The 15,058-nt window shown below is 39.3% G+C and overlaps 1 protein-coding gene across 3 annotated transcripts in view; it reads right to left on the minus strand.

The window, feature by feature from the left end:
* LOC101845816 (multidrug resistance-associated protein 1) overlaps window positions 1-15,058 on the minus strand; it is a 53,833-nt gene that overhangs the window by 4,817 nt on the left and 33,958 nt on the right. For all 3 annotated transcript variants that reach the window (XM_005089958.3, XM_005089960.3, XM_005089959.3), the window contains exons 17-30: window positions 13,953-14,079; window positions 12,535-12,711; window positions 11,938-12,105; window positions 10,321-10,510; window positions 9,753-9,861; window positions 8,462-8,582; window positions 7,351-7,588; window positions 6,469-6,779; window positions 5,940-6,139; window positions 4,506-4,632; window positions 2,882-2,983; window positions 2,176-2,322; window positions 1,266-1,424; window positions 117-283 (exon numbers count right to left, since the gene is read on the minus strand). In XM_005089958.3, the coding sequence (XP_005090015.1) occupies window positions 117-283; window positions 1,266-1,424; window positions 2,176-2,322; window positions 2,882-2,983; window positions 4,506-4,632; window positions 5,940-6,139; window positions 6,469-6,779; window positions 7,351-7,588; window positions 8,462-8,582; window positions 9,753-9,861; window positions 10,321-10,510; window positions 11,938-12,105; window positions 12,535-12,711; window positions 13,953-14,079 (2,343 nt within the window). The remainder of the gene's footprint in view (window positions 1-116; window positions 284-1,265; window positions 1,425-2,175; window positions 2,323-2,881; window positions 2,984-4,505; window positions 4,633-5,939; window positions 6,140-6,468; window positions 6,780-7,350; window positions 7,589-8,461; window positions 8,583-9,752; window positions 9,862-10,320; window positions 10,511-11,937; window positions 12,106-12,534; window positions 12,712-13,952; window positions 14,080-15,058) is intronic.

Genomic DNA, 15,058 nt, shown 5'->3' on the forward strand with positions numbered 1-15,058 from the left:
CCCTTCTCTTCTCCTCCCTCTCTTCTCCACCCCTCCCTCCCCCATCCTCCTCACCTGAAATTCTCCCCTCCTTCCTCCCTCTCCCCTCCCTCCTCCCACTCCCTCCTCCTCCTCACCTGAGGTTCTCCCCTCCCTCCCCACACTCATGCTCCAGCTTGTTGGGAAGACCCTCCACAAAGTCCTTGAGGTGAGCGTGCTCTAGCGCCGTCCACAGCGCGTGTTCCCCGTACTCCTCGAATGGGTCCAGATTCATGCGGAGAGAGCCCGCGAAGATGACGGGATCCTGCAAACACATTTACAATAATCATGATAATGATATTAATAATAAAAAGAATGATAATGATAATGATAAGAATAATAACAATGATAATAATAATAATTTACATAGTGCTAATAAATCTCTGGAAGGCCGTAAGCACTGAAAAGTTTACAATTATCACTCAGCTTAACAGACGATTCATGGGACAGAAAAAGCACATTGTGCGAAAACACACACACATATAAGCACATGCACACACATACACACACACGCACAAAAAGACACATACACACACACACTACACACACAGATATTTACATACACTTGCACATACAAAATTTACTGGTAGAGAATAGCACTGAAGGTGGTTGCCTCGTATTCTTGTGTAACCAGACATCTTTTTCTCACATTCAAACATCTATTGTCGTTATGTCCCCTGGTTCTTTCCTTTGTACATTACTCTTTGGTACCACCTCTAATCTTCAGCACTTACATTATCTACTTGTGATGCAAATGACGTAAAACTTACTAAAACTAACTGAAAAGTCATTTATTCCAGGCATTAAAATAAGCTCTAATAACAACCTGTCCAAGACAACCGCCCGTACAAACGACAACTAACCCCCTTGCGTTTTTTCTGCATCATAATGACACGGTCCAAGGGGACCACATGTCTGATACATCTTGACATGTTCAAATGTTTCAATACCGCATACAATCACAACAAATCGCTACTTTAGAATTACAAAGTTTTATCTGCTCAGTACTAAGCTTTGAGAAATTTGACGTAAAAAATTTTGAGTTGCACAACATATCAAGCTTTCTCAATTGCAGTTCTTGGAATAAATTGATAAAAACTCCGAATAATCTTATGCTTTTGATACAGCAGATAGAACATTTGGTTTCTGACCTCATGGTCTGAGTCTTAGTAACTCAAAAAGGCCAAAAATAATTAGATAGAACTTTGTAATTCTAAGGGGGTAAAATACTGATGTTGTTCACGCACCTGGGGCAATATTGTGACCTTCGCCCTGAGATCATGCAGGCCGAGGGTACCAATGTCGATTCCATCAATGAGGATACGACCACCTGCTGGTTCCACTAGACGGAATAAGGCCAAGGTCAGGGAAGATTTACCTGCTCCTGTTCGGCCGACTATACCAACCTGCGTGACGACATGGAGAGCAAGTGGAGTAGCAAATTATTTTGAGAATTCTTTTGAAGTACACAAGTAATGGAAGATGGGATCCACAAGGAGAGAGAAAGAGAGGAAAGACTTAAAGAGCTTGGAAGAAGGACTTAGATTTGGACCTAAAGGAGATGGGACACATCTGGAGTGAAGTGGAGATTATAGCCCAGGACAGAAGTAGACAGTTGGTGGCATATACTCTGGCATGGGATGAGAAAGGTTGATTATGATGAAGACACGAGTAATAAACTCATTTATCTCTTTGAAGACTCTCTTACAATAAAGAACACCCTGTATCTAAGGTTAATTCCTTTCCTTTTTAAATTTCCCTTTCTAAGGTGGTAATAAACGTAACATGAAAGGGCCTAGGGATCCATTGCAATTAAAATCAATCTCTTTACAAATTTTCAAGCTCGTTTTCTAAAATCAAACGGTGTTTGAAAGCAGGTCAGTCCTTTAAGAACCAAATTAGTCTAAGCCACAAATACATTAGCATCTTTCTGTATTTTGAATTATTCAAAAACAAAGCAAATCCAAAGACCCCACCTCCTAAATAATTCCAGTTGTCTCAATGAAGTGCAAAATAATTAAAATCAATCAACCAACTCATTATTTAGAAAGTAACCCCCGGACCACTTATAGTCCTAAGCAGAAGCAATTCATAATATAAAAAGAAGACTTCAAAACTCAAAGAATCAATTCATGTTTATTCATGTTTTGCCCTTACCTTCTCTCCTGGCTGTACATCAAAACTGACCGCCTTTAGCACAAGGTCAAGGCCATCTCTGTAACGTAGGCTGAGGTTTTCAAACTTGATGTGACCTTCTTGAGGCCACCCCAAGGGACTGCGATGTGAAAAACATTCCCAGGCGGCCTAAAATATGGGGGGGTATGGTTTGGGGGAGCAGGTGACAGGTAAGGCATCATCATTCAGTGGAAAACAGAAAGTTATCATTAACAAAACAAGGTAAAACAAAAACCAAACATGAAACAAAAACAGCAAGGTAAGAATTCAAAATATACAATGTAAAAAATTTAATAGTTTGGCTAAATTGTAGCCTTTGTTACATATGTCACATCTCTCTCTCTCTCTCTCCCTCACTCTCTCCCTCTCTTTCATTCCCTTTCTTTATTTTCATTCTCTTTCTTTTTCTCCTTCTTACCCTCTCTCGAACAATCCAAGCTCCATTCACTCATGTCTGCACACACACACTCTCTCTCTCTCCCTCTTTCTCGCCATTCACTAACAATAATGCACAGGCACACACACACAATTACTACACACACACACACACACAATTACTAGAAACACACACACACACACAATTCACGAACACATACACACACACACAATTCACGAACACATAAACACACACAATTCACAAACACCCCCACAAATTCACAAACACACACAAAGCGACTATGAATCCTACCTCAGTGGTCAGCTCAGTATATTCCTTTATCCTCTCCACTGACACTATCTGGGTCTCTAAATCTCCTGTCATACGCACCAGCCAGTTCAAGTTCTCTGTAATCTGATGGGAAAAACACGTAAGTAGTAGTAGTATAGGGTTTTACGGCGCTCGCAACTGCGTAAGGTCATATGAGCGCGCAAAACACAAGTTGTTTACTTTCGCAAAAGTTCACTGCACGATTGGTTAACTATTATACTTAAAATGCTAAAATATTAAAATTCAGTGTAAATATATTTGCGATTTAAAACAACTCTTATAAGTAACAATAAAAATTTTAAATAGTACGATTTCACTTTACACTTTGCCATAAAGGCCAATGGCCTTTATAAAATTCAAAATTTTGCTGGGGCCAACGACGGAAAAAATGTCTTGCAATTTCTTGGTAAAGATCACCACACAAAACTTAACCAAGTACAATTTTGTTTAGTTTAAGTTAGAGTTTAACGGCACTTGCTGCACCACAATTAGGTCATAAAAGGACCGAAGATTAGAGGTGTTACAAGAGAGTAGCAAACACAACAAAGAAGGAGGGGAGATAAGGATGATATATGTTTGACAGGAAAGAAGAATCAGAGAAAACCACACCAGATGAATTAAGTTTAGGAAAAACGCAAGACAGAGATGTACAACATAGGGCAAGATAAGGAGTAAGACCTACTAGTGAGTTGAAGTTAAAAAAACGTTTTTAAGTTCTAATGGTGCACATCAATGTCAACACAATAACTGTCATTCAATCCTGACTAAAAAGTTAGACTGATGGAAACAAACGGAATAACAAGAACACTTCATAGCTTCAAAAGACATCTTAAGCATTTTCTGTTCCTACAGGCCTATCCTTCATAAGCTTTCAGCGTTATTTTTTTAATAGTTGATCTGTGCCTACGTCTGAATGAAAATAGTCCATGTGTGTGTGTGTGTGTGTGTGTGTGTGTGTGTGTGTGTGTGTGTGTGTGTGTGTGTGTGTGTGTGTGTGCGCATAAATACGGTATATATTGCAAGAGAAGAAAGAAAGTAGTAAGAAAGTTTTTGAAATTTTGGTATTCCAATGTAAAGCACATTGAGCTACTTTTTTTTGGAAATGCGCTTTATAAATGTTATATATTATTATCATTATTATTAACAAAGAAGCAGGACCAAATTGTGGCACCTTCCAACCACCCTCTTACTGTGATAGTAACAATGAACTCCTTTGTGATGTAGGGACAATTACTGCCTCACGAAGCACAGCTTTGGATTTCAAAGGATGGAAGGCAGCACTTGATTTAGCATTTGATTGCCTTTAATTAGATTGTTTGATAATATGGCAAATGGTGTCTAAAACCAAAAGTTCTCTTAATACTTAAATAGCTTTGCTGAATTTGAACCTGCAATTAACTTTAAACAGCACCTCTAATGGAAACAGTATCATGAATACAAAATTGGTCCTCATCTTTCTCAAGGCATGATGAGTGCCATTTGTCACAGAAGTATCTCTCTTCCATCAGTGCAAGAAAAATGACGAATTGAGCTCAACATTGAGATCACAAAGAGATTGAAAGAAGTGACTTTTTTTAGGGCTGGGGTACACCGTGTTCAAACTTACAGATAATGCATAAGTGATGGACAATCCCATGACACCACCTGTGATGGAGTCTTTGGTTGCCACGGCGATGGTTGCTGCCAGAAGAAGGATGATGTTGCCCACAAACTCGAGACGAATGCCAAGCCACCTGCACATAGAACAGGGAAGGTTCATGAAGACTTTTATGTCATATTTATTTACATATTTCAGTAGAAAGCAGAGCTTGGACCAAATAAACAAACCAAAAGCTTTCGTCTTCATCAATGATTGAAAGTCAAAGTTTGGTATATAAAACAGTAACAACAAATGTTTTACATTTTGCACATAAAAGAGCAAGAAAATGCACACAGATATCAGAGAGTTCTTTCCCATAGATAACCACCAGAAGAATTAAGCAGTCAACCTCAGTTCTAAGTTGAAATCTGGTTTAAAAAGTAATTGTAGAAAAAATGAATGGGAGGCATAAATAACAAATAGTAAGTGGCAAAGATTTAGAAGTTCCTTCCTCCAAGTTCTATATTTTTATAACAGTTTTTTAAAACTATGATTTTAGGCTACAGTTCGCATGAATAGTCACGTTTAGTTCTATCCCTATAGATCTGCATGCAAACCTGAGCGTGTACAACCTTATCTTGACCCTTCTGTGAACCAAATGCACACCATAATGAGTGGGGAAGTATATCTAACAGTTGACCAAAGGGAACTCAGAGGCACTGGTCCTTTAGCAGGCTTGCCAACTTTTTCAAAACCCAATCAGGGACACCTAGTGTTATAAAAGCAGTTGACGCAACAATGAATAAAACTACATCACATGGGATTGGTTTTGATGTAGCAGGCTAATAATGTCCTCTCGAATTCCCAACTGCTGAATCCAGGACAGTCTTGGGAAATACAGGCCTTTTGGCAAGCCTGCTTTAGGCTTTGTGGACCAGGGCTAAAAAGCTTATATTTTGTTTTGTTTTAGTAGAGGTTTTACGGCGCTCGCAACTGCATAAGGTCATATGAGCGCCAGAAGATTAGAGGTGTTACAAGAGAGTAACAAACATACAAAAAGAAGGAGAGATAAGGACGATAGATGTTTGATAGGAAAGAAGAAGCAAACCACACCAGAGCATCCGCCAACCACCCACGATTTAAAAAAAAAAAGGTTAAGGACAAGGGTATGCACATGATAAAACTTGTTACAGTCAAAAGTCATTCTGCAATATTATTTAACATTACAGGTAAAATCGTGTGAGTCTCGAAAGATTTTCAGGGCAAGGTAAAATTAAAATCACACAAGGCTTATTCAACCTTTTAATATCACAATTTCCACAATCTGCATATCAAGTTAGGCAGCCTTTACCTGATATTCTCTACCTGATAATTTGTGGAATTTCACTCTTTGACTGCTGATCTTGAAACAAAAAAAAATTTCATCAGAACTTCATGCACATAAGGTTTGCTGGCACTTGCCTGTTTACACAAAAGTTGGAGAAGGAGAAGATCTGGTTCGAGTCCACCTTGGATTCCGACTCTAGAACAAACCGATTCTCTGCGCCAAAAGCTCGAATCACACTTGCGCCTGTCAGGGTCTCACTGAAGTGGTTGAATATCGGGGAGCGTGTCTTCGACTCTAATCTCTTCAGCTGACGTGACGTTGCAATGTAAAACCTCTGAGGAAAATAAACGAAAAGCATGAAAGTTTCCTTAGAAGTAGGACCTATTAGCAGCACTCTCCAATAACATGTGGCCAAACCCGCTTGTTTTAGTAAGAGTTTTACAGTTTTACTGCACTTGTAACACGTATAGGTCATATAAGGGTTGAAGATTAGAAGTGTTACAAGACAGCAACAAAAAAAAAAAAAAGAAAAGAAAAACCCCCCAAAAAAGAAAGACGCGAGTTAAGGACGATATATATTTGAAAGGAAAGAAACAAACATAACTAGATCCCCAGCAAATCACTTATTCATAACGAAAGAAAAGAATAAGGAAGCTAACTCACCTGGACAAAGAAGTAAAGAAGAGCCACAGGTAACATGAAGGCCAGGAAGAGCGGGGTACTGTACGAGATGACCACGATGGTGGACAGAACCATGAAGATGCAGTCCACCCACATGACAAACGTCATCGGAATCTCCTCATCCACGTCGTCCATGTCCTTGGAAAATCGGTTCATGATGCGTCCGACAGGGGTGGTGTCGAAGAAGGCCATCGGAGCACGCAAAACACGGGACAGCATGGAGCTGTGTAGTACCCGCGACGCATGGACTGCACGCAAGCTCTGAGTCACCGCAAACGCCATAATGAAAATGGCTGAAGATGGACAAAAGCAATACACAATTCTGTTAGCTATGATCTCCACCAACAGAAATGCACTGCAGCATAAACACACATCTCATTTATTACACCAAAACACTCATTTAAAATGACATGATAAAGAAAAGCATAGCTCTCCTTGAATGTAGTGCAGGGCAAGTGAGTATGATTACACACATATTACATTCTAAACAGATAAGAACATTCCCCAGGTAATACAACATAACTGAGAGAGAAAGAAATCAAACCCCTGCTCCTTCGATTGTGAGTAAAAAATTCACCTGAAAGACAAATTCATCCCTGTCTCTGCCCCATCAAAAAAGAAATCTCTCCCCAAATCCGAAGTTCCTTTTACTTTTAGTGTGAGTTTTCCAGCACTTGCAACACAAATACGTCATGTAAGTACTGAAGATTAGAGGTGTTACTGCAGAGAAACACATAAAGAAAAAAAGAAAAGGAGGAGCGGTAAGGATGATAGATCTTTGAAAGGAAAAAAGGAGCAAATCACAGCAGAGCACCTGCTAGCCACCTAAGCCCATCTTCAAAGTCAACTCAGGATTTCACTTACTCTGCAAAACACCAAACAAGCCGTAGATGCCGATGTAGAAGTTGTTCCTATCAGAACGCTCCGAGCTGTTACTCGGCATCAGAGTGAAATTGGCAAGGTCAAGGTCATCCGTCCATGAGCTCAGAAAGATCAGTGATCCTAGGTCAGACCCGGAGTAGCAGGCGTAGAGCAGCACAATGATAAAAACGGAGAAGTAGCCAACTGAGCGGGCGTACTCCCTGAACACACCCATCTTCACCTGAGGAGCAAGCAGGTCAGGGATGATTGAGTATCTTTGCTTCCTGGAAAATCAGAGGTGGCACTGGCTATGCAAAAAAATCCAGAGCTTTTCAGATCCTGTAGAAATTATCACAAGAGGGATCACAATATTATATCAAGACTATTTCCGCAACAGTCAGTCTGAGGTTGGGCAGAAACAGAACAATTTCAGATATCTGGACTGGACCTCAAATTTAACTTTCATCTTCATAAAGGCCCAAGTCAAACTTGTGGAATGTCATGAAAACTCCATGAACAACCAAGTTCAAGAAAGCCCTGTCAGGAAATCAAACCAAAGCTATTCATACTGCAGTTCATCAAGTTATTAAAAGAGCCAATGGCTCGTTACTTAAAAAGGAAAATATAACATGATCCTCAAACATGCACAATGCCAATTCCGTTGAATATACTGACAAATCTGGGCATTTTTTCACACAACAATATGAGTGTCATCTGGGTCTTGTCAAAATAATGAAATAAAAGAAACTGACACTTAAACTTAAACGACTGTTGCGAAATTTTTATTGAATTTATTAATAAATTTTTTTTCCTCAATATTTTTTTTGTCTATTTAAAACACATTCCTGTGTGGATTTTACTGAAAAACATTGATTAAAGGCACACAAAATTGAATTTGCTATCTCCAAGGACACTCAAGCTTTGAAGGTCACCAAACTTTGGAGGCCATATCTGACTTATTTTACCTTTGTCACCAGGCAACTCCCATCTACTTAATAACAACTGTCTCAACTTCTATTCAAGATAGATGGGTAAGTTTTTAAAAATTAAAAGCTAGTCAATATCAAAACTTTTTAAACACAGTGCCGTGACACATATTATACACACAACTCACTGTGCCAGTGCCAACTGTCTCTTCCTCAATAAGAGTAGCTTGATGACTTTGTTGACGCAGCATAACATGATTGGGGGTCTCTTCCTTTTTGTTTTCTTTCTTTTCCGATGAGTGTGAAGTCCTGACAAATGGAAAAAAAAATATTACAAAAATTAAATAGCTTAACTCACTTTAGTAAAGTATGGGGTTTTACAGCGTTCGCAACTGGATAAGGTCATAGTTACTCACTTTACTTATGATGAATTCTCTCTGTGTGTGTGTGTGTGTGTGTGTGTGTGTGTGTGTGAGTGTGTGTGTGGGTATGCGTGTGTGTGTGTGGGTATGCGTGTGTGTGTGTGTGTGTGCGTGTGCGATGTTTATTCTCGATAATCATGTCATCGATGTAAAGCTATCAGAATTTATACTTGTATGAGAAGGGTGCTTAATAAATGCAATCATTATTATTATTATCATCGTTATGGCATACATCTCAGAAAATGTCACAGAAAGAAGAGTGGTCTGCTGCTGCAACAGGATGTTATATGACACTGGAGATTCCTTCATTCCATACACTCGTCATCTCTTCTTTGTTTTAGTAAGTGTTTTACGGCTCTTGCAACACGGATTGGTTATATAAGAGCCAAAGATTAGAAGTTTTAGCACAAAGAAAAGAAGTAGGAGAGATAAGGAAGATAGCTGTTTGATCAGAAACAACGAGTAAACCCCTGACCACCAACAGTCTTCCTTAATCATCATCTCATAACATATGTAATAATAGGTGCTTTATGCTCCCATTAACACTCTTTAGATTTACGAGGTAGCAGTTTCTCAACATTCTTGATTGCTAAATCTGGGACACTCATGGGAAATTAGTGTTAGTTGGCAAACCTGGAACTATGCAAATACATAACAAGTATAGTAACCCCACAATCAGCAGTAAGGGCTCATTTACATGGACAGATGAGTCTAGACCTGCCTTGAATACCCTAATGGGCATGTTGCAAATCTAGAACAAGTTTCTAACTAGGTATTTTTAGAATTTGTTCGAAAAAGTAAGAAAAGATACATAGCTTAAGTCCATTTTTTTTACAAAATAGTGAAACATTTTTTTGTCTCTCTCCAGACAAATTTAACTTTCTGGACTTAAAACAGGTTGAACAGCTTGACAATGATATTACTCACATAAAGAAATTCTGAAACTACAGGTTGCCTCATGTACAGATGAAATTACAATTTCCAGAGCGGATAAACAACATAATCTCCTTTATTTCATCTTCTCCTCCTCCACTTTCCCCTGTGCTGTTAAACTTACACTGAGAGCTGCCTGAGGATGTCTCTCGCATCCTTCACGATAACCTCGCCGTCATCATCATCTTCCGTCTCTGACAGTCTTCTTAGGACTTCACGCTTCAGGACCTCAACTTGCAGGAGGAAACACATGAAACCAAACATTTGAGAGAAAATCAAAAACTTAGTTTTTGAGAGAGGAGAAGCACCTCAGTACGATAACAGTTATATAGTGCCCACGAAAATGTAAGACAGACAGAAACAACAGATTGATAGTTAGAAAGAAGATGGACCTACCAAGGTAATCTTTAAGATTTCTGCCAATTTATGGTCACTTTGAAATCATAATTGAAGAATTTCAACATATCAAGTGGCAGTGGTGCTAAGGTAAGGGAAACATTGGCGGATGAAGAGAGAAGGGGAACAGGATGATGAAAAAAAGGAGGAATATTGTAAAGTGCACAGAGCTTGCTGTTGAGCATGAATATGAGCTGTGCGGTGCTATTTATTTTATAGTTTTCTTTATTTAGAGTGGATTAAAAAAAAAAATCAACAGCAACAGAAGACATGAAGAAATCGAAAACATTTCTCACTTTCATCACTGTTGGCGTTCTCGTTGCCATCCCCCTGTGCCAGGAACATGCGAATGACCTGAGCAAACGGCCCATTGTGGGTCAACAGTTTCTCGTAGTGGCCCGCCTCGGACACTCGGCCGCCGGTCACCACAATGACATGGTCAGTGTACGGCAAGTACTGGATGCCGTGGGTCACCAACACCCGCACCTAAACACAGAGAGGAACACAGAAGAGTTTTTAAAGTGTATCTTCTTTTTGACACAGAATACATCATTTCAATGACAGATCAAAATCCATACCAAATATCATCGTTATTCCATAAACATGTTCATCAGTTTTTGAAGTTTGGAGAAAATGAGAGACAGAGAGCACCCAAATCAGAATGATGACTTGGCCGTTCGTTATGTTTCCCAAAAAAATTAGGAAGGAAATAGTGACAAAGAAACACAGTGTTTTATTATGGTGAGATGTCCCCAGAGGTCTTAACTTGAATAACAGCTTTATCTAAAAACCTCTAGAAATTAATTTTGGTGATTGTGGCAAAACACTGACGATATAATTGCAGGATTCAATCTGAAAAAAAAAATGTAAGTCCTTGTCTACCGTCAGACTGAGAATAGAACTTTAAACCACTGGTAATTGAGGTGAGAAATGTATCTCTATAGAACAGGACCTCTATTGAAATCAATAAAATTAACAAAAGTTCTTCCTCCTTTATTCTGAGTGTCAGAACTACAGCTTCAAATGTTATCTTTAAACAAGTCATTTTTCACTAAAAAGGCTCTAAAATATCCGACTAAAAACAGAAAACTTAAGTTTCATACTATTTGATGTGAAAAGGCTTTTTTCAGAATAAAGAATACTAGTGGGCAGATATTAATAGGGTCTATACAAAAAGTGGGGAAACTAAATGCTCAACTACTAAGCAGAGCAGGGCAAACAATCTGTGTATGTTTGTTTTAGTAAGTGTTTTAAGACACTTGCAACACAATAAGGTCATATAAGTGCCAAAGATTTAGGGTGTCAGAAGAGAGTAACAAACACAAAAAAAGAGAAAAGATAAGGACGACAGATGTTTGACAGGAAAGAAGAAGCAAACCACACCAGAGCACCCTCCAACCACCCACAAACAATCTGTGTAACAATTCTTCAACTTGGCAGAAACTCAAAACAATTCCCATCCATTTAAACTTAGAATGGATTACAACAGAAAAGAAATAAGATTTTTCTTGGTCTGGCTACAAAAGCAATAAAAATGACAACTGATTTTGTGCATAAAAAGACATTTTCAGAAGAGAAAAAACAATATATACCATTTCCCTTCCTTGCAGCACCTGTTTCACAAAACAATATCACACAGGTGTTCCACTAGCTCAGCTGGTACATGTATCATGCTCAACTACAGGGCGCATTGCTCTGGTTCACATCCTGACTTGGCATTCTTCTTGAACTCTGGTTATTTTATGTAGATTTAAAGGCTCTCAACCCATATGGCTCAGTCCTGTTGGAGATGGATGCCAAATTCAGAGGTCCCACCTCTTAAATAACCAAAAAGCATTGAAAGAGGTGTATAACCAAAAACACTTACTTATTTATTTAAAACACAATATAGCCAAAATTAAAAGGCCCATTACCCTGCTGTGAAGCATGCCTGAGGGCCCCATGACGTGATCAAAGATGTGTCGACCGACGTGTGAGTCCACAGCACTGAGTGGGTCATCCAGAAGGTACACGTCCGCCTGAGAGTACACAGCCCGCGCTAACGACACGCGTTGCTTCTGACCACCCGATAGATTAATGCCCTGAGGAAGACAAACAAACACAGAGTGATTGATGGAGTTCTTTGATATAATAAAAGAGACATTATTATATAAAATAAACTCAAGCCTAAAACAGTTTGATATTAATATGAAAAATCAATAATATTTTCTGATAGAAATGGTGCTATGAACTCCATAACTTAGGAATAGACCTCTCAAATATTTTGTAGCTATTGTGGGATCTTACTGCCCAACTAAGACATTATTACATATAAGTAGGCCTATAATGAATAAAAAGCAGAAGTAGGACATTATCATAAATAAGTTTAATGGAAATAAAAAGCAGAATTAGGACTTTATTACATATAAGTATAGTGGAAAAAAAAAGTCAAACTCTAATATACCACCTTTCTTTCAATGGGTCAAAATAACGAATATCCACACAGTAGTCGGAACATAACTTTCACTCACCCTCTCGCCAATCTCTGTGAGGTCACCGGCGGGCAGGATGTCCAGGTCCGGGGTCAAGGCACAGGCCTCCACACAGCGGTCGTACAGAGCCTTGTCCATGGGCCGCCCAAACAGGATGTTGTTGCGCACCGTGTCATTCTGAATCCACGCCTGCTGCGGCACATACGCCAGAGTACCCTAGACAGAACAAGCAGTTTTTACATACAGTGGTGTAGGTGACCTAGTGGTTAAGCTACGGGACTCATGATCGTGAGGTTGCGGGTTCGGGGGTTCGAGCCGCGGGCCCGACAGAGATTAAAATGGGTATCCAGCTATAGACAGAAAAAGATCTTGTCAGTTTGTTAGTGTTTGAGCACTTAAGCAGTTGCTTGCACTGTATGCTTCCCAGGAAGCTGAGAATGTTTCTGAGTGTTCTATGGTCTGCTGGGGTAATAATATAGTGTAAAGCGCATAGAGCTTGCTTTCGATTCGGGACATGTGCTATACAAATGCTATTTATTATTTATCATTATTACAGTTTAAATTGTCAACCACGGCCACCTACAGTTGAGGAAAAGTTTAAGTTTTAGTGAGAGCTTTACGGCCCTTGCAACACAATTAGGTCATATAAGTGCTAAAGATTAGAGGTATTATTAGAGAGTAACATTCAAGGAAAAAAAGGAGAGCTCAGGACGATGGATGTTGAATATGAAAGAAGGAGCAAACTACACCAGAGCACCCACTAACCACCTACCGTTTAGGAGAAATATGGCTGTCTTAGATAGGTGGACATCTTTGACAGTGCCATTGTAATATTTTAAAAAAACATCCAAAAACACACAAGAAGGGAAGAGGAAAGTGGTTGTTTGCACAGGGGATTTCTTGGACACGTGACGGTTAATTGTCTAAGTGTCAATTGTCTACGTTTAAACATCATCACATGGGATGGGAAAACTATTCACAGACTCACCACTTGTCTATTTTATCACCACTTAAAGTATAATGCTCTACATGAGCCCATGTCAAAGAGCTATGAAAACTTGGGACAATTTCTGGAATTCCTGTACCCTTTCTTAACAAAAGGGACACATCTAGTACACTGTCATCACTCTACACTACAGATCCTGCCTAAGCATGTGATGGCATTGTTCTTTATTTCCAAACAACATATTTTGTAACCAATAACTCTTTCCACTTAGAGATGATTTGAAGGTAAAGAGATGGGGGCAGGGGGCGTCTAGTTCAGGATGTTTTCACTGGCATACACCCAAATCATCCAGTGCCAGATCTGCGGAAGTCATCTGCGATCATGGTTCTCCATTCATTCCTTTTTCTCAGATGCTCTTAAAAAAGCCAAGTTTCCCTGATCATTCCCCGTTACCCATTTGACACACACAAATAGACAGGGCAAAAATTCCCTCAAAGCAGAAACTTCTCACCCTGACATTGACAGAGCCCTCCGTCTTGTCCAGATCCCCCAACATGGCTGCCAGCAGCGATGATTTGCCGCTACCCACCGTGCCCACAACAGCCACCAGCTCACCGTCAGGTATCTTCACATTAATGCTGGAGACATGGAGAGAAGGGGAAGAAATGAAAAAATAAATTCTGTCGTCGTTTTTTACCAGTAGCATGAGGGAGGAAAAGCTCACTACGAAAAGCAGAAAATATGATTGAATGATTAAAAACACGTTTTACGCCCTTATCAACACAACTTAAATCATCAAATCATCAAGGAGTCGGGATGCTAACCCTCCTTGCCAGATGTAGAGAATGGAAAGGAAAAAAAATTACGATAATTTTTTTTCAGAAGCAGAGAAGGAAGCAAAGCTCATTTAGAAAAGCAGAGAGCATTATTGTTTGATTTTACATGAAGGAGCATTTTCGTTAGTTTTGTATAACCTTTAGGGAAACATTTTTTTATCAAACAGCTCAACTTCCTTGCCCAACACAAGTGTTGTGTCTCTCGCCTTTCCATCACTTTTAAGTCGACCATTAGCAATTTGTAACTGCACTCTCAATCCTTTATACCGCCTACAGCCTCTTCAACACTGGGTATTGATTTATTCACAATTTTGTACGGACAGCTGGTTTGGGCAGGCCTGCTCTTTCTTTTTCCTTTAAACTGCGGAGGTATCTTCAATGGCTGTATTATGTACACGGACTTCCACGTTTATTGACCCATGTTTGTGGTGTATTGTTTCAGCTCTTCATTATCGCACACATTTTACAGAGTATACCCCTCTTTTTGCTGGGGAAGCCCTATCCCACTTAGCTCAGGCTAAACCAGACAGGCACAGTGGAAGCAGCCCATCTCTTAAATAATCTACATTGTGTCAATGGCGGAATAAAGAATTTACAATCAATCAACCTGAGGTATAAATATACTCATACATATCATCCATCAGCTGCTTAGATATGTACTCATCCTGAAATTTTGAACATTTTTATTTTTATCACTTTCTTAATCTTTGGTATTGACTGCATGTGCTATAGAAATATGTCAAAATTCAAATTCTAAATGTTTCCAAAGACAAAAAATCCC

The sequence above is a fragment of the Aplysia californica genome, unplaced genomic scaffold (assembly GCF_000002075.1).
Source record: "Aplysia californica isolate F4 #8 unplaced genomic scaffold, AplCal3.0 scaffold00011, whole genome shotgun sequence".
Classification (NCBI taxonomy): Eukaryota; Metazoa; Mollusca; class Gastropoda; order Aplysiida; family Aplysiidae; genus Aplysia; species Aplysia californica.